Source organism: Microcaecilia unicolor, chromosome 5, assembly GCF_901765095.1.
Source record: "Microcaecilia unicolor chromosome 5, aMicUni1.1, whole genome shotgun sequence".
NCBI lineage: Eukaryota > Metazoa > Chordata > Amphibia > Gymnophiona > Siphonopidae > Microcaecilia > Microcaecilia unicolor.
The window spans coordinates 150696306-150714666 of record NC_044035.1 but is presented as its reverse complement, the minus strand read 5'-3'; the positions used below and the strand labels follow the sequence as shown (position 1 = coordinate 150714666).

Genomic DNA, 18361 nt, shown 5'->3' with positions numbered 1-18361 from the left:
CCCTGGTGTAAAGTTTTACACCTAAATTAGGTGCAGATCCCCCTTATTCTATTAGATCATGCATAAACTGTAGGAATGCCCCTGATCTACCTATGACCCTCCCATGGCCCCGCCCCCTTTTTGCAGCCACGCGTAAGATTTACATGAGTATCCCCATGACTAAAAATGCATGCATAAATTTCAATTAATGCCTATTAGTACCAATAATTGATTATTAGCACCCAATTAGCAGCGCTAATTGTTTCATTATTCAATAAAATTGCACACTCAAATTAGGTGCACATCCAAATGTGCACATGCAATTTTAAATGCCATGTATTGAATTTCAGGGTTAATTATGGGGAATTTAGATTATAGCACAGCAGTGGAAAATCAAGAGTATATAAAAAGGACTGCAAAATTGCTCAATTTTTGACGTGAATCTTTAAAAACTCTTAGAATTGTACAACTTTTAACCCCTTTCATATTTATTTCATTTTTGGCTTTATTTTGTTTTTCAAAGGCCAAGAAAATGAAAGATAGAACTTGGGAAAAACAAAGAGAAAATTAAACAAAGACAGATCATCCAATAGGAACTTGGAAAAGGGAATAAAAGATGTCTGTGCTTCTTCTGACAGGTCCCACAGTTCCTCTTTCTGCTGTTCCAGTATACTACATGTACATAGAAGGGAAGTAGTTCCTCTACCTTCCACCCTGCTGCAGGACACAGCTGAGGGACTCATATTCAGTCTGCAAAGGCTACACAATGACCACGAATGGCAAATGTTTCACCCTGTAAGGCCTCATCAGCATGACCAGCGGGGGCCATGCCAGCAACGATGGTCATGTTAAGACGATGAAGATGGTGGTGATGATTATGAAGAAAGACAATAGATGAGGTAGACAGAAGACAGTTTTACAGAGAAATACAAGTCAAACCTTCAGGACTGAAAGCCGTAAAGGAAAGGAAAGAAAAGAATTAGTTAGTAGCAAGAAACTATCAAAAATCAGCAGAGAAAGAGAGTTGAACTCTAAAAGATAAAGAGACAAGCTACAGGAGAGTGAGACTAACAGTTCAAGAAAATATGACGGTAAACAAAAAGAAAAAGTAAAAATAAATACACAGAGGTCTGTCAAGAAAGAAACAACAGGGTGAAAATAGGTAAAATGAAAATGTAAGAAAAAAGAAGAGAGAGACAAATAGAATATGAGTTAGAAGAACAGAACTTCAAAGGAAGAAATAGAGAAACACATAAGAAAAACATAAGAAAGAAGAGAATAGAGGAATAATATGCAAATATACAATGGTATTGTGTAAAATGAAAGAAAAAAAGAGAAAGAAGGAGGAAAGGGTAAATATATGGTGATAGCAATAGAGGAGCCATATATTGCAGTCATACCTGTTGCGAAGTTAACAGAGAAAGCTCCCTGTTGACCAGAAACAAGGGCATTGGTGTCATCCTTCGCCACAATTTCAATGATGTAGTATTCCAAGTGGGCGTTAAGGTCCCTGTCTAAGGCGGTGACCTCAGCAATCACTGTGCCCACCGCTGCTGACTCAAGCACACTCACTGTTTGGATTGGGTTAATGAATTCTGGAGGGCAATCATTGACATCGTCAATGAATATGTTGATGGTAGCACTGCTGGAGAGAGGAACGGTGCCGTGGTCTGTTGCTACCACAGTCAATCTATAGGTATCTCTTTCTTCTCTGTCCACTGTGACATTAGCAACTTGTAGGACACCAGATCTTTTGTCAATGAGAAATCTGTCCTGAGCACCACTCTCGATTCGGTAGATCAGCTGTTGATTTAGGCCACTGTCTGCATCTGTGGCTCTTACCTGCATAATAGAGAAACCTGGAGGAAACCAAACTGCCACATCAGTGCAATAATCAAACATTGTATTTAACTTTTCTTCTTTTCCTTTAACAGCTGTTTAAATGTGTTCTCCAGCTTAGAGAGGGTTTTGGGCATATCGCTTGAATAGTCTTACAAGGTACTTCTGTTGGGGATTGATGTAGACTTAGGGAACCAGGGGGTACTGGATTACCAAAGGCAATTTGTACTATTATTCCTCATTTTAGTAAAAAAAAAAACAATACTACAAAATTGAGTGGGCAGGAATCCTCCTACACTACAGCATTGGAATGTGCTTATGCTACAAATTTCTAACTGAGAAGAAACTAGGCTCCGCCAACATAGGATGGAGAACAGTAAGACTTATTGCAACCTTTGGCAAAGATTTAACGACTTGGTTTTTGGGGCTAGATATGGGTGAGGGAAGGGAAAGGGGGGAGGAGGAGGAGAGAGAGGAGTAAAGTTTGAAAATGAATAGGACGCCTACGTGAATTGTTTGAGCTGTTTTGTAGACAATGTTCTGGTAATTTGTAAGGTTTGCTATATTGTACTGCATTCTGTTCACTAATAAAGAGAATTTCACAAAACAAAATGTGTTCTCAAAGCTGGGAGATAGGCTATGAGACAAAATAAATTCTTCTTTGATATGCAGTAAGCATAAATGACCTCTTATAAATTACTGGCCTGTGCAAAAGTACATGCCATTATATTATGGTGTGTGCTTTGCCAGTAGTTTGGATGGCATTCACAAATATACAGGTAAATTATAAAATACGATAATCTAAGTGTTTACTTAAATTATCTAGGCACAGACATTTATACCTGCTCAACAGCAAGCGTAAGTGTCTGCTCCTGCAAGGCAGGTGCAATTATGTAAATACACGTATAGGCACCTAGGTGCCTTTATAAAATAGCACTTAAGTACTGTAGGTGCCAACTGAGACTCTTAAACCAGATGCCCTGTTATAAAAGGACCCTCCTAATGTGCAATTTTGTCTGCTGCTGACCTCAACTTCAATGAACACCATTAAAACTTGGCATAACGGAAATGAGAAATGTCTGAAAAGAAGGATGTTGGTGTACCTGAACGTAACTCACCTTGAGCTACTATTGAAAAAGGTGTGAGCAAAATCTAAAACAATAATAATGCCGGGCAGTGACCAGCATTGAATATCCAGTTTATTTTTGGCTGGTTTAAACTTACCCGGCCAAGCCAATATTCACCGCTGACTAGTTAAGTTTAAACCAGCCAATGATAGGCCTGCTATTTCAGCAGCCCGATTTGCCTGCCAAACGTTGCCAGCAATGTGCTGAATGTTAGTGGATAGTCAGTTATATCACGCGATATAACCGGATAGCCGCTAAGCACTTACTGGGAATATTCAGTAGTACATAACCAATCTCTCGCTGGATATTCCTGGATAGCCATTAAAATGGTATTTAACAGGCCAGGAGCTGTTCCTGTGTGGTAAAATAGTGCTAAATATCAGGGGGAAAAGAGTCTAAATGTGTTGGTGCATAATTTGAGGGTGGGCATAACATAAACAGAGCGTGGGCAAGGCGCGGTTACATTTTATGGCCTAAATTATGGGCGTGTATTTTACCTGTTACACTTGTATTCTATAAAGGAAAGTAGGCACCTACCGGCCAATATTCAGCGCTATTTAACTAGCCAGGAATGACTCCTGGCCGGTTAAATAGCATTTAGCCAAGAATATTCAAGTGCTAGTCAGCTAAGTTTAGCGGCCATGTCAGATTGCCTAAATTGCAGACCTATCTTTGGCCACTATAAACTTAACTGGCTAGCGCTGAATATTGACTTAGCTGGTTAGGTTTTAGCTGGCCAACCCCCTCCCCTCCCTCCCCCCTCCCCTCCCTCCCAAATATTCAATGCCAGTCACCAGAAATGGCCCGGCATTGAATATCCAGGGTTAGCTCTGATCTTGGTACTTAGCCAGGCTGCTTCCCACAAGCTGAATATCGGCCTCCTAGTTTCCTTCATAAAATAGGCACCTTAATAGTTTAGTTTAGTGTAGTTTATTGGGTTTTTAATACCAGCTTTCCAAACAATCAATGCGGATTACAATAATATGAAAAGAAAAGAATGCCATTATAAACAATAGAGCAAGGGAAATAAGAGAGAGAGAAAAAAGAAACCCTAACAAGCAGAGTGCATACTCCCCTTTTAGGTTTGTCCCTTTCGGAAAGCCATAGAGAACAGGTCGGCCTTGAATCTGGGGTACGACTCTTCTGAACGAAGTGGGATGGGGAGGGAGTTCCAAAGCGAAAGGGCATGTGCAGAAGAAGGCAGAATGATGGGTAGATCCCAAATGTGGGCAGTGAAGTGGGGGAAGGGAAAGGTGGTGGGCCACGGCTGAATTAGATTTTGGGTGGGGGGTATAAGGAGTAATAAGAGAAGGACGGAACACCAGTGTGTAGAACGCTATGACACAGGGATGGGGACCTGCAGTAACTGCGGGGACCGGGATGGGGATATAGCCCATGGAGTTGGGGTGGAGACAGAGCCCACGGGGATGGGGTGGGACTGAGAAAGAGCCCACGGGGACAGGGACAGAGCCCATGGAGACAGGGCCTGCGGGGATGGAGACAAAGCCTGTGGGGACAGGGAGGGGAGAGGGATAAAGTCTGTGGGGATGGGGCAGAGATAGGTACAGAGACTGTGGGGATGGATAGGGAACAGAGATAGGGCCTGCAGGGACGGAGACAGGGATGGAAACAGAGCCGGCGGAGATGGGAACAGAGCCCATGGGGGTGGGGACAAGCTTTGTACCTTTGTCAATGAGTTAAGGTGAGTATCTTGAACTGAATGCGGGTTAACAGTACACTTATGCACACAAGTGACAGCAGAGCAATTAAGTGCTAGTCTGCAAGGCAGACGTAAGTGACAGGCTAATTTTCAAAAGAGATAGATGTCCAAAAAGTGACATAAGTCAGCATTTGGACATTTATCTCACAGAAACGTCCAAATCAGTATTATCAAAACTTCTTTTTGGACGTCTTTCTCTGAAGTCCGTCAGGAGGACATCCAAATCTCAAGGGTGTGTGTCAGGGGCGTGTTCAAGGTGGAACTTGGGTGTTCCTAAGACATGGATGTCTTTCAGCAATAATGGAACAAAACAAAGATGTCCAAGAATAAAACTTAGACATTTTGAGCTAGACCTGTTTTTATAAAAAATAGCTGCAGTGGGAATTGAACCCACTTCCCCAGGATCAAAGTCTGCTACACTAACCACTAGGCTACTCCACACAAGGTACCCCAAATGACTAGATGACCACTGGAGGGACTCGGGGATCACCTCCCCTTACTCCCTCAAATCACAAACCATTTTTCCAAACAACACTTTCAAAAGGAAAAGATAGACTTTTTTTTTGTAGAAAATTACCTTTCCTGTTCTGATTTGGAACGTTTTATAAAAAAAGTCCAAATTCAGACTTTGATGTTATATCCAAAAATGCCCCTTGTGCATTTGACTTGCCCAAAGTCACAAGAAGCAGCAGTGGAAATTGAACTCATGTTGCCAGAATCAAAGCCCACTGCACTAACCATTAAGCCACTCCTCCTCTGTTTTGGAAGGCTTGCATTTGTTCAAAAATGGACCAAAACAAAGGACGTCCAAATCACAAGTCGCCCATAGTATTTTCGAACACAAAAGATAGACGTCCATCTTTTTTGAAAATGGCCTTCTTTCCTGTTTGGAATTTGGAAGTCTTTGTAAAATGTCCACATTCTGATTTAGACTTTTCTTTCGAAAATGCCCCTCATAGTGCATACAGGCAAGGGGAGCATTCACATGGGTGGAGCCTGGCCAGTGCTGCCTTTTAAGCACACCATTTACAGAAAACTGTAAGTTATGCATCACTTGCTGCAGATACGTCAGGTCTATGACTGGTGTAACTGTGGCCACCTAGATTTTAGGTGTCCTGATACTAGGTTACACTAGTATTGTATAGGCATGTGGGATACTTTAAGAAAGGAAGAGTTAGTGGTTACTGAGGATGGGCAGACTGGATGCCTTTTGGCCCTTATCTGCCATCATGTTCCTATGTTTCTATAAAGGAATCTGGCACCCAGATGCTGTTATAAAACAGGCTCTCCATTGCATGGCATTGGGGATCCTAAAAGGAGGTGCCCCCTTAGACAATTACTCCCATAGTGGCAGAGAAAATACATATTAATTTAAGCACCAGCTCCAGCACTTACACTTATGCTGTTGCCACACCTGCTGAATATTGACCTTTTTATCTATTGGGTCAATATTCAAAGAGGGGCATAATCGAACGGGGCCGGCCATCTATAATAACAGCCCCGTAAAGCGGCGTACCCGACTGTATTATCGAAACAAGATGATTGGCCATCTTTCATTTCGATAATACGGTCGGGGCCGGCCAAATCTCAACATTTGGGCCACCCTTAGAAATCGCCGGCAATAGAGATGGCCGCCATTGGTTTTCGCCGATAATGGAAACTAATGGTGGCCATCTCAAACCCGGCCAAATCCAAGCCATTTGGTCGTGGGAGGAGCCAGCATTTGTAGTGCACTGGTCCCCCTCACATGCCAGGACACCAACCGGGCACCCTAGGGGGCGCTGCAGTGGACATCACAAATTGCTCCCAGGTGCATAGCTCCCTTACCTTGTGTGCTGAGCCCCCCAAAACCCACTCCCCACAACTGTACACCACTACCATAGTCCTAAGGGGTGAAGGGGGGCACCTACATGTGGGTACAGTGGGTTTTGGGGGGTTTGGAGGGCTCAACATTTACCACCACAAGTGTAACAGGTAGGGGGGGATGGGCCTGGGTCCGCCTGCCTGAAATGCACTGCACCCACTAAAAACTGCTCCAGGGACCTGCATACTGCTGCCAGGGAGGTGGGTATGACATTTGAGGGTGAAAATAAAAAGTTGTGAAACATCATTTTTTGTGGTGGGAGGGGGTTAGTGACCACTGGGGGAGTCAGGGGAGGTCATGGAGCTGTCATGGAGCTGGGTATGACATTTGAGGCTGGCATAGAGGCTGGCAAAAAATGTTTAAAAAATTTTTTTTTAGGTGAGAGGGGGTTGGTGACCACTGGAGGAGTAAGGGGAGGTCATCCCTGATTCCCTCCGGTGGTCATCTGGTCAGTTTGGGCCCTTTTTTGAGGCTTGGTCATGAACAAAAAGGGACCAAGTAAAGTCGGCCAAATGCTCGTCAGGGCCGGCCTTCTTTTTTTCATTATCGGCCAAGGCCAGCCATCTCTTAAGCATGCCCCTGTCCCGCCTTTGCTACCCTGCTGACACGCCCCCTTGAACTTTGGCCGGCCCTGCGATGGAAAGCAATTGAAGCCGGCCAAAATCGGCTTTCGATTATACCGATTTGGCCAGCATTAGGAGAAGGCCGGCCATCTCCCGATTTGTGTCGGAAGATGGCCGGCCTTCTCCTTCGAAAATATGCAGGTAAGTCACCTGTTCGGGCCTAACTGGTCATTTTCAGCGGCACTTAACCAGTTAGTGCCACTGAAAATGTCCAGTTAGCGCCAAACTCAAAATCAGCTACTTTGGGGCATTCCAGGAGCACAGTCAGCACTTAGTTGGTTAAGTGCCAATACTCAGCACTTACCCAGCCAAGGTAGCTGCATAAATAGGACCACATAAACGTCAGTCCTCTCTTTATGCAGTGCCCCATAGGGTCTTTTACTAAAGCTTAACTTGAGTTATCTGCAGCAGGACCCATTTTATTCCTATGGGCCCTTCTTCAGATAACTTGAGCAAAGCTTTAGTAAAAGACCCCCTAAATGCTGAATATTGCACTTAACTGACTATGCTTTAGCTGGTTGCACAAACCTAGAAATTCAATGCCGAAGCCCGGACGTGACCTGACAATGAATTTCTGGGCATACCTTTGGTGGTGGTCAACAAAATGCTGAGTGCTGCCAGCTGAATATCAGGCCCTACATTGCCCCTGGTACAAATGAGTACCTAAATATACAATGAAAACTGCTTTGAATGTAGTTACAAAAACCACAGAAAGGCGGTATATCAAGTCCCATTTCCCTTTCCCCCTTTCTATATCTACGTCTAAATTTTTGTTTTTCATTTCCATTTCCACGTGTGTTGGCATTACCACTGGGATCTTTGGCATTACCCTACATGCAAATTTTGCACAACAAAACTGTTCATGCATGAGCTAACATGTTTTAAATATGGGTGCTAGGGCCAATACCCATTATTACATAAACCTCCCCCCAATGTGTTTCAAATCCACTTTTTCTTCCTTGTCTTGCTATTTTTTCCTGGTTCTTTAAATTATGTACACCTGTCTCAATCTGGTTCCTCTTTCTTCAATTATCATAAACCTCCCCAATGTGTTTGAAATCCACTTTTTCTTCCTTGTCTTGCCATTTTTTCCTGGTTCTTTAAGTTATGTACACCTATCTCAGTCTGGTTCCTCTTTCTTCAATTATCAATCTGACCTGGTGGACTGTTCTCCCGTAGATGGACATTTATGACTGCTGGATTGAAGATCGGCCTGTTGTCATTGTCATCCAGTATGGTGACGGTCAGGCTAGCTGTACTATTTAACTTGCCGATGTCCTCAGCTACTAGGGTGAGCTCCAGGATGGGGCGGGAGAAGGCTTCCCTGTCGATAACTCTTCCAGCCTTTACTGAAACAATACCTGTAGGGATAAATAGAGGTCAAAATAAATAATATTTAGTCTAGGAGGTTAGACTGGAATCAATTTCAGACTTCCTATTTGATGGTTGCAAGCTGTGGTTTTCATAGATTAGGTTAAGGCATTAGCTACAGAAGGATGGAAACAGTTTCAGAAGTTCACTTAAGAATAGGTATAAATACAATTCCTTCATACTAGTAACTAAACTTTATAAGTGTCTTGATCTAGTCACTGTGTTATGATTAAATATTTTTGCTGTTCAATGGAGGAAGTACATACAGATCTACTTCATGCATAATCATTGTGGATATCCTGAAAACCTGATTGACTGGGTGTGTCCAGAGGACTGGACTGAGAAGGAGGAGTAAATCACAGTTCTTGTACAATGCAGTGGCGTAGCCACAGGGGGGCTTGGGAACCTGGGCCCAACAGTTTGGGTTTGAGCCTCCCCAAAACTGAGGTGCTGTCTGCCACTTTGGCTGGCAGAGGTCCCCAGCCTCACCAGCAGAAACCGTACTCTGTGCAAAGCTAGGGAGGCCTGGCAGCCAGCCATTCCCCCCCCCCCCCCCCTCGCACATGTTTGTTTTTTGTGAAACTGAGCATATGAGAAGGAAGACCGCCTCCCCCCTCCACATGCTGGTTTTCACGCATGCATGGGGGGTAGGCCTCTCTTGTACATGCTCAGTTTCACAAAAACAGAGCATATGCAGGCAGTGGCTGGCGCATCAGCAGCCCAGGAAAAGCACCGCTAATTGCCAGGCTTCAGGTGGAAGAGTGCTTCTGCTGACAGGGTTTGGAGACCCCCACCAGATCAAATATATGGGGGGCAGGACAAAATTTTGTGCCCCCTCCCCACTTTGGGCTTCAGACTCTCCCCCCCCAAAAAAATCCGAGGTCTGGCTATGTGCCTAGTGCAAGGACAACACCTAGAGGACAATTTTATAACTGGGCACCTACAATTAGTCACCTATTCTACAAAGGAACACAGGCACCAAAAATTTGGCACCAAGAATATGGGCCCTAAGCGCCAATTCTGTAATGGCAATTGCGCAAAAAGCGAATGCTACATACCTGTAGAAGGTATTCTCCGAGGACAGCAGGCTGATTGTTCTCACTGATGGGTGACGTCCACGGCAGCCCCTCCAATCGGAATCTTCACTAGCAAAGTCCTTTGCTAGCCCTCGCGCGCCGATGCACACCGCGCATGCGCGGCCGTCTTCCCGCCCGAAACCGGCTTGTGCCGGCCAGTCTCATATGTAGCAAGACAAAGACCAGGGAAGACACAACTCCAAAGGGGAGGCGGGCGGGTTTTGTGAGAACAATCAGCCTGCTGTCCTCGGAGAATACCTTCTACAGGTATGTAGCATTCGCTTTCTCCGAGGACAAGCAGGCTGCTTGTTCTCACTGATGGGGTATCCCTAGCCCCCAGGCTCACTCAAAACAACAACCATGGTCAATTGGGCCTCGCAACGGCGAGGACATAACTGAGATTGACCTAAAAAATTTACCAACTAACTGAGAGTGCAGCCTGGAACAGAACAAACAGGGCCCTTGGGGGGTGGAGTTGGATCCTAAAGCCCAAACAGGTTCTGAAGAACTGACTGCCCGAACCGACTGTCGCGTCGGGTATCCTGCTGCAGGCAGTAATGGGATGTGAATGTGTGGACAGATGACCACATCGCAGCTTTGCAAATCTCTTCAATAGTGGCTGACTTCAAGTGGGCTACCGACGCTGCCATGGCTCTAACATTATGAGCCGTGACATGACCCTCAAGAGCCAGCCCAGCCTGGGCGTAAGTGAAAGAAATGTAATCTGCTAGCCAATTGGATATGGTGCGTTTTCCTACAGCCACTCCCCTCCTGTTGGGATCAAAAGAAACAAACAATTGGGCGGACTGTCTGTTGGGCTGTGTCCGCTCCAAATAGAAGGCCAATGCTCTTTTGCAGTCCAATGTGTGCAGCTGACGTTCAGCAGGGCAGGAATGAGGACGGGGAAAGAATGTTGGCAAGACAATTGACTGGTTCAGATGGAACTCCGACACAACCTTCGGCAAGAACTTAGGGTGAGTGCGGAGGACTACTCTGTTATGATGAAATTTGGTGTAAGGGGCCTGGGCTACCAGGGCCTGAAGCTCACTGACTCTACGAGCTGAAGTAACTGCCACCAAGAAAATGACCTTCCAGGTCAAGTACTTCAGATGGCAGGAATTCAGTGGCTCAAAAGGAGGTTTCATCAGCTGGGTGAGAACGACATTGAGATCCCATGACACTGTAGGAGGCTTGACAGGGGGCTTTGACAAAAGCAAACCTCTCATGAAGCGAACAACTAAAGGCTGTCCTGAGATCGGCTTACCTTCCACACGGTAATGGTATGCACTGATTGCACTAAGGTGAACCCTTACAGAGTTGGTCTTGAGACCAGACTCAGACAAGTGCAGAAGGTATTCAAGCAGGGTCTGTGTAGGACAAGAGCTAGGATCTAGGACCTTGCTGTCACACCAGACGGCAAACCTCCTCCATAGAAAGAAGTAACTCCTCTTAGTGGAATCTTTCCTGGAAGCAAGCAAGATGCGGGAGACACCCTCTGACAGACCCAAAGAGGCAAAGTCTACGCTCTCAACATCCAGGCCGTGAGAGCCAGGGACCGGAGGTTGGGATGCAGAAGCGCCTCTTCGTTCTGTGTGATGAGGGTCGGAAAACACTCCAATCTCCACGGTTCTTCGGAGGACAACTCCAGAAGAAGGGGGAACCAGATCTGACGCGGCCAAAAAGGAGCAATCAGAATCATGGTGCCTCAGTCTTGCTTGAGTTTCAACAAAGTCTTCCCCACCAGAGGTATGGGAGGATAAGCATACAGCAGACCCTCCCCCCAATCCAGGAGGAAGGCATCCGATGCCAGTCTGCCGTGGGCCTGAAGCCTGGAACAGAACTGAGGGACTTTGTGGTTGGCTTGAGATGCGAAGAGATCCACCAAGGGGGTGCCCCACACCTGGAAGATCTGTCGCACTACACGAGAATTGAGCGACCACTCGTGAGGTTGCATAATCCTGCTCAACCTGTCGGCCAGACTGTTGTTTACGCCTGCCAGATATGTGGCTTGGAGCACCATGCTGTGACGGCGAGCCCAGAGCCACATGCTGACGGCTTCCTGACACAGGGGGCGAGATCCGGTGCCCCCCTGCTTGTTGATGTAATACATAGCAACCTGGTTGTCTGTCTGAATTTGGATAATTTGGTGGGACAGCCGATCTCTGAAAGCCTTCAGAGCGTTCCAGATCGCTCGCAACTCCAGAAGATTGATCTGCAGATCGCGTTCCTGGAGGGACCAGCTCCCTTGGGTGTGAAGCCCATCGACATGAGCTCCCCATCCCAGGAGAGACGCATCCGTTGTCAGCACTTTTTGTGGCTGAGGAATTTGGAAAGGACGTCCCAGAGTCAAATTGGACCAAATCATCCACCAATACAGGGATTTGAGAAAACTCGTGGACAGGTGGATCACGTCTTCTAGATCCCCAGCAGCCTGAAACCACTGGGAAGCTAGGGTCCATTGAGCAGATCTCATGTGAAGGCGGGCCATGGGAGTCACATGAACTGTGGAGGCCATGTGGCCCAGCAATCTCAACATCTGCCGAGCTGTGATCTGCTGTGACGCTCGCACCCGTGAGACGAGGGACAACAAGTTGTTGGCCCTCGCCTCTGGGAGATAGGCGCGAGCTGTCCGAGAATCCAGCAGAGCTCCTATGAATTCGAGTGTCTGGACTGGGAGAAGATGGGACTTTGGATAATTTATCACAAACCCCAGTAGCTCCAGGAGGCGAATAGTCATCTGCATGGACGGCAGGGCTCCTGCCTCGGATGTGTTCTTCACCAGCCAATCGTCGAGATATGGGAACACGTGTACCCCCAGTCTGCGAAGTGCCGCTGCTACTACAGCCAAGCACTTTGTGAACACCCTGGGCGCAGAGGCGAGCCCAAAGGGTAGCACACAGTACTGGAAGTGACGTGTGCCCAGCTGAAATCGCAGATACTGTCTGTGAGCTGGCAGTATCGGGATGTGCGTATAGGCGTCCTTCAAGTCCAGAGAGCATAGCCAATCGTTTTCCTGAATCATGGGAAGGAGGGTGCCCAGGGAAAGCATCCTGAACTTTTCTTTTACGAGATATTTGTTCAGGGCCCTTAGGTCTAGGATGGGACGCATCCCCCCTGTTTTCTTTTCCACAAGGAAGTACCTGGAATAGAATCCCAGCCCTTCCTGCCCGGATGGCACGGGCTCGACCGCATTGGCGCTGAGAAGGGCGGAGAGTTCCTCTGCAAGTACCTGCTTGTGCTGGAAGCTGTAAGACTGAGCTCCTGGTGGACAATTTGGAGGTTTGGAGGCCAAATTGAGGGTGTATCCTTGCCGGACTATTTGAAGAACCCACTGATGGAGGTTATGAGAGGCCACCTTTGGTGAAAAGCTTTCAACCTCCCTCCGACTGGCAGGTCGCCCGGCACTGACACTTGGATGTCGGCTATGCTCTGCTGGAGCCAGTCAAAAGCTCGTCCCTTGCTTTTGCTGGGGAGCCGAGGGGCCTTGCTGAGTCGCACGCTGCTGACGAGAGCGAGCGCGCTGGGGCTTAGCCTGGGCCGCAGGCTGTCAAGAAGGAGGATTGTACCTACGCTTGCCAGAAGAGTAGGGAACAGTCTTCCTTCCCCCGAAAAATCTTCTACCTGTAGAGGTAGATGCTGAAGGCTGCCGGCGGGAGAACTTGTCGAATGCGGTATCCCGCTGGTGGAGCTGCTCTACCACCTGTTCGACCTTCTCTCCAAAAATGTTATCCGCACGGCAAGGCGAGTCCGCAATCCGCTGCTGGAGTCTGTTCTCCAGGTCGGAGGCACGCAGCCATGAGAACCTGCGCATCACCACACCTTGAGCAGCGGCCCTGGACGCAACATCAAAGGTGTCATACACCCCTCTGGCCAGGAATTTTCTGCACGCCTTCAGCTGCCTGACCACCTCCTGAAGAGGCTTGGCTTGCTCAGGGGGGAGCGCATCCACCAAGCCCGCCAACTGCCGCACATTGTTCCGCATATGTATGCTCGTGTAGAGCTGGTAGGACTGAATTTTGGCCACAAGCATAGAAGAATGGTAGGCCTTCCTCCCAAAGGAGTCTAAGGTTCTAGAGTCTTTGCCCGGGGGCGCCGAAGCATGCTCCCTAGAACTCTTAGCCTTCTTTAGGGCCAAATCCACAACTCCAGAGTCGTGAGGCAACTGAGTGCGCATCAGCTCTGGGTCCCCATGGATCCGGTACTGGGACTCAATCTTCTTGGGAATGTGGGGATTAGTTAGAGGTTTGGTCCAGTTCGCCAGCAATGTCTTTTTCAGGACATGATGCATGGGTACTGTGGACGCTTCCTTAGGTGGAGAAGGATAGTCCAAGAGCTCAAACATTTCAGCCCTGGGCTCGTCCTCCACAACCACCAGGAAGGGGATGGCCGTAGACATCTCCCGGACAAAGGAAGCGAAAGACAGACTCTCAGGAGGAGAAAGCTGCCTTTCAGGAGAGGGAGTGGGATCAGAGGGAAGACCCTCAGACTCCTCGTCAGAGAAATATCTGATGTCTTCCTCTTCCTCCCACGAGGCCTCACCCTCGGTGTCAGACACAAGCTCACGAACCTGTGCCTGCAACCGCGCCCGGCTCAACTCTGTGGAGCCACGTCCACGATGGGGGCATCGAGAGGTAGACTCCCTCGCCTGCATCGGCGAAGCTCCCTCCGCCGACGTAGTCGGGGAGCCTTCCTGGGAGGCGACGGCAGTCGGTACCGCAAGCGGCACCGACGCCGGTGACCTCACCCCGGGCGATGGACCAGCCGGTGCCACGCTCGACGGTACCGGTGGCGCAAGCACCGCCGGTACCGGAGGGGTAGGGTGCAACAGCTCTCCCAGGATCTCTGAGAGAACGGCCCGGAGGCTCTCGTTCAGAGCGGCTGCAGAAAAAGGCATGGAAGTCGATGCAGGCGTCGACGTCAGAACCTGTTCCGGGCGTGGAGGCTGTTCCGGACTGTCCAGAGTGGAGCGCATCGACACCTCTTGAACAGAGGGTGAGCGGTCCTCTCGGTGCCGATGCCTGCTGGGTGCCGACTCCCTCGGCGACCCAGAGCTCTCGGTGCCGACACGGGAAGGGGATCGGTGTCGATGCTTCTTAGATTTTTTGCGAAGCACGTCACCGGCGCTTCCCGGCACCGACGAGGAGGACGTAGAATCCAGCCGTCTCTTCCTCGGGGCCGAGACCGAAGAGGGTCGATCTCGGGGGGGGCTGTACCGCAGGAGCCCTCAGGGTAGGGGGAGACCCACCCGAAGGCTCACCGCCACCAGCAGGGGAATGGACAGCCCTCACCTGCACTCCAGACGAAGCACCACCGTCCGACGACATCAGCAGACGGGGTCCCGGTACCACCGACGTCGATACAGTCGTCCGATGTCTCGGCGCCGATGCAGAGGGTCGATGCCTCGATGCACTCGATGCACTGGCGGCCGAGGATGAAGGTCTGGACGCTGAAGACGTCGATGCACTCGATACCCCCGGTGTCGATGCCGACGAAGAGCCCGAGAACAAAAAGTTCCACTGGGCTAACCTCGCTACCTGAGTCCGCTTCTGTAAAAGGGAACACAGACTACAGGCCTGAGGGCGGTGCTTGGCCCCCAGACACCGAAGACACGAAGCGTGCCTGTCAGTGAGCGAGATTACCCGGGCACACTGGGTGCACTTCTTGAAGCCGCTGGAAGTCTTCGATGTCATGGGCGGAAAAATCACGCCGGCGAAATCAAAAGTCGAAATGGCGAAATTTGGCACCAGAAAAAATAGCGGGAAGGAAATTTCGACCGGGGCCTAAGTAAGGCCTACCCCGACGACGAAAGAAAACTTATCGGGGCGAAAAAAAAAAAAACTCGAACTAGAGGAAGGGAAAGGCCAAAAGAGGTCTTTCCGAAACAATTTTTCACAGTTTCTCACGGAAACGAGTCGAAACGACACGCGAGGTCGACTTTTCGGGGCACGAACGGCAAACACAACCGTACCGAGCACGGAGAAAAGAAGACTGGCCGGCACAAGCCGGTTTCGGGCGGGAAGACGGCCGCGCATGCGCAGTGCGCATTGGCGCACGAGGGCTAGCAAAGGACTTTGCTAGTGAAGATTCCGATTGGAGGGGCTGCCGTGGACGTCACCCATCAGTGAGAACAAGCAGCCTGCTTGTCCTCGGAGAATTACCATTATACAATAAGGCATAAGTCAATAAACGTGTGCCTAAGTTTAGGAGTGAGCACTTATGCCATGTCAACGGCAGGTGTAAATGCTGGCGCCTATAGTTAACAGTTGCACATGTAAATAATAGAATTCTGTAACTCACACACACAACTGCATGGGCAGCCTCCTTTGTAGTTGTGCACTACAGCATTTAGGCATTACGTTTATAGAATAGCCCCTAAGCACAGTTACGCGTTTAACTATGAGCGCCAATTAACACCATTTATTACTGGTACTTAAAGTCAATTGGTATCTAATTTAACAATTAAGTTATGCACACAATTGGCACTATTCTATAATTTGTGCATGAGTTGGCACCCAATTTTATAGAGTGTGAGTGTTAGTGGGTAAACATAATGCTGGGCTCTGAAAGGAGTCTTGTGGCTCCCAGCGACAGATCGTTCCTGCAATGACTGTAGCACACTGAATTAAGAGCGGATATAAAACGGGAAAACAATCTTCTGCAATTTGGAAATAAATCCCTATGACACTAGATTCCAGCTGTGGTTCTGACTGCGCAGAGAGCCCAATAAAGTCAACTTTCAGCATGCCAATCCACTCTAATTCTCCTCCCCAATTGACTTCTGTCATCTTCTTTCCCCATCATCTTCCCCCTCTTATCCCCAAAGTGACCTCCTCACATATTCACATCATAATCCTCCATACTGTCTCCCTGTCAATTTTCATTCCTCCTCCCCCCCCCCCCCCCCCCGGCTAATCACTCTCCTGCTCCCCACTGTCCTCTTGCCAATTCTTACTCCTCTCACCCTTTTCCCACCCAGGACTGGTCTTAGCAACTGTGGGGCCCTGTGCAGACCAATTTGGTGGGGTCCCCCGCCCCACCTAGCCCCGCCTCCACCTAGCTGCTGGAAGTCTCAGCAGCCATTTTTAAACAGCAATGCGGCAGCAAGAGAGTCAGTGGCAGCGGGCAGGAAAGACTGGGGATCTTTCCTGGCCCGAAGACTGCACTAGACCACCAGGGTGGCTTTAGGTATGTGCCAAGAGGGCACCCTGCGGCTCGTGGGAGGAGAGGCAAAGCAGTCAGATCACCATGCATTCCCCCCACTCCCATGCAGCTCTCTAAACAGGCGACGGCAATAACAGGGAGCGGGAGGGAGATGCCAAAGCCGCCATAGGGCCCCTGGGAGGACGAGGCCCTGTGCGACTGCCCCTGTTGCCCATGCCTAAGACCGGCCCTGTTCCCATCCACCCACTGATACTCAGGGCTGTCGCTTTCCTCTACACTGTAGTGGCGCTTATTCTTCTCACACACACCTCATTTCTATACCAATCCCCAGTGATGCCAATGTGGACTGGCAGAAGCAGGTGAGCAGCAGGTCATTTCACCTTTTTTGATGGTTCAGTGTAGGAAGGGGGAATTGTGTGATGAGGGCTGCTTTTTGCGCAACATTTACTCCAACTGCAGCATCATGGAAGACTAAAGCCCTTGCTCTGATGTCATTGTTTTATGAAACCCCATAAAACAAATAGAGTTTCTCATACAGAATAATGACAATTCACCACCCTCTTACCTGTGCTGCTATTGATGATAAGCAGGTCTGATTGATTGCCCAGGAGACGATATGCCACGACTGCATTCAGTCCTCGGTCAGCATCTATAGCTAGAATGGATGTGCTCAATACCGTGATTGTAGTTCCTGAACCAAAGAACATAAAAATATTTGAGCGATATGAATGGATACATATGCCATCAGACACCCTCCCTCCCTCATTCCACATTCCCTTTCCCTTTCATACAGTGAGGTGACTGACAATAATAATGGATGAGGCAAACAAGATGAGGCCCCATGACATATGTGACAGTGATGGCTGAGGCTGTTGCAGCCCTGGCAGACTGAATCAAGAAGCCCTTTTTGGAGTCCTGCTAAAAAAAAAAAGACAGAGACAGTGGTCAGTCTCGGGGTACAGGGTGGTATGCACAGAGCTACCCACGGTGGTCAGAGGCAGTTCTTTACCATTTGTTTTCGGCATTCATGTGTGAGTTTGTGTGTCTTTGTATGCATGTGTGTTTGTACAGATACATGCTATTGATTTTAAGGACATCTTTAGTCTTTTCAATTGTACCTTTATATATCTACCTAGATCAGTTATTCCCAAACTGGGTTCCTCTTTGCAGGGGTTCCTCAAGAAATTAGATTGTAGAATCTGTTTATATGAAAATATATATGTTTACATAAATTGAGGGTTCCCGAATGTATGAAAAAATATTTTAGGGGTTCTGCCATAGTAAAATGTTTGGGAATCGCTGACCTAGATTATGAAAATTTTGGCTTACCTGGAATATTACCACTAGAGGTGTGTGAGAGTATTTACAACAAAAACCCTGGTTTAAAAAATTAAACTGTTTCTTCCTTGTAAATTATTTGCAAAAATCAACTTTTTTTTTACCCTCACTAGTAGAAGATTGTAAAAGGCAAGGAGCAAAAGAGCTTAGGATACCTGTATTTGGTTCGATATATATCTGCATCTCTAACATACCGGCCTTTCTTGCTTATGATGAGACCTCTAGAGGATGAATGTCTAATAAAAGCTTGACCACATACTCTT

The 18361-nt window shown here is 48.0% G+C and overlaps 1 protein-coding gene across 1 annotated transcript in view; it reads right to left on the bottom strand.

The window, feature by feature from the left end:
• Window positions 1-18361, bottom strand: part of CDH23 (cadherin related 23) — a 1475307-nt gene that overhangs the window by 135495 nt on the left and 1321451 nt on the right. Inside the window, exons 43-45 of the mRNA XM_030204991.1 lie at window positions 17326-17451; window positions 8310-8513; window positions 1380-1838 (exon numbers count right to left, since the gene is read on the bottom strand). Coding sequence (XP_030060851.1) covers window positions 1380-1838; window positions 8310-8513; window positions 17326-17451 — 789 coding nt within the window. The remainder of the gene's footprint in view (window positions 1-1379; window positions 1839-8309; window positions 8514-17325; window positions 17452-18361) is intronic.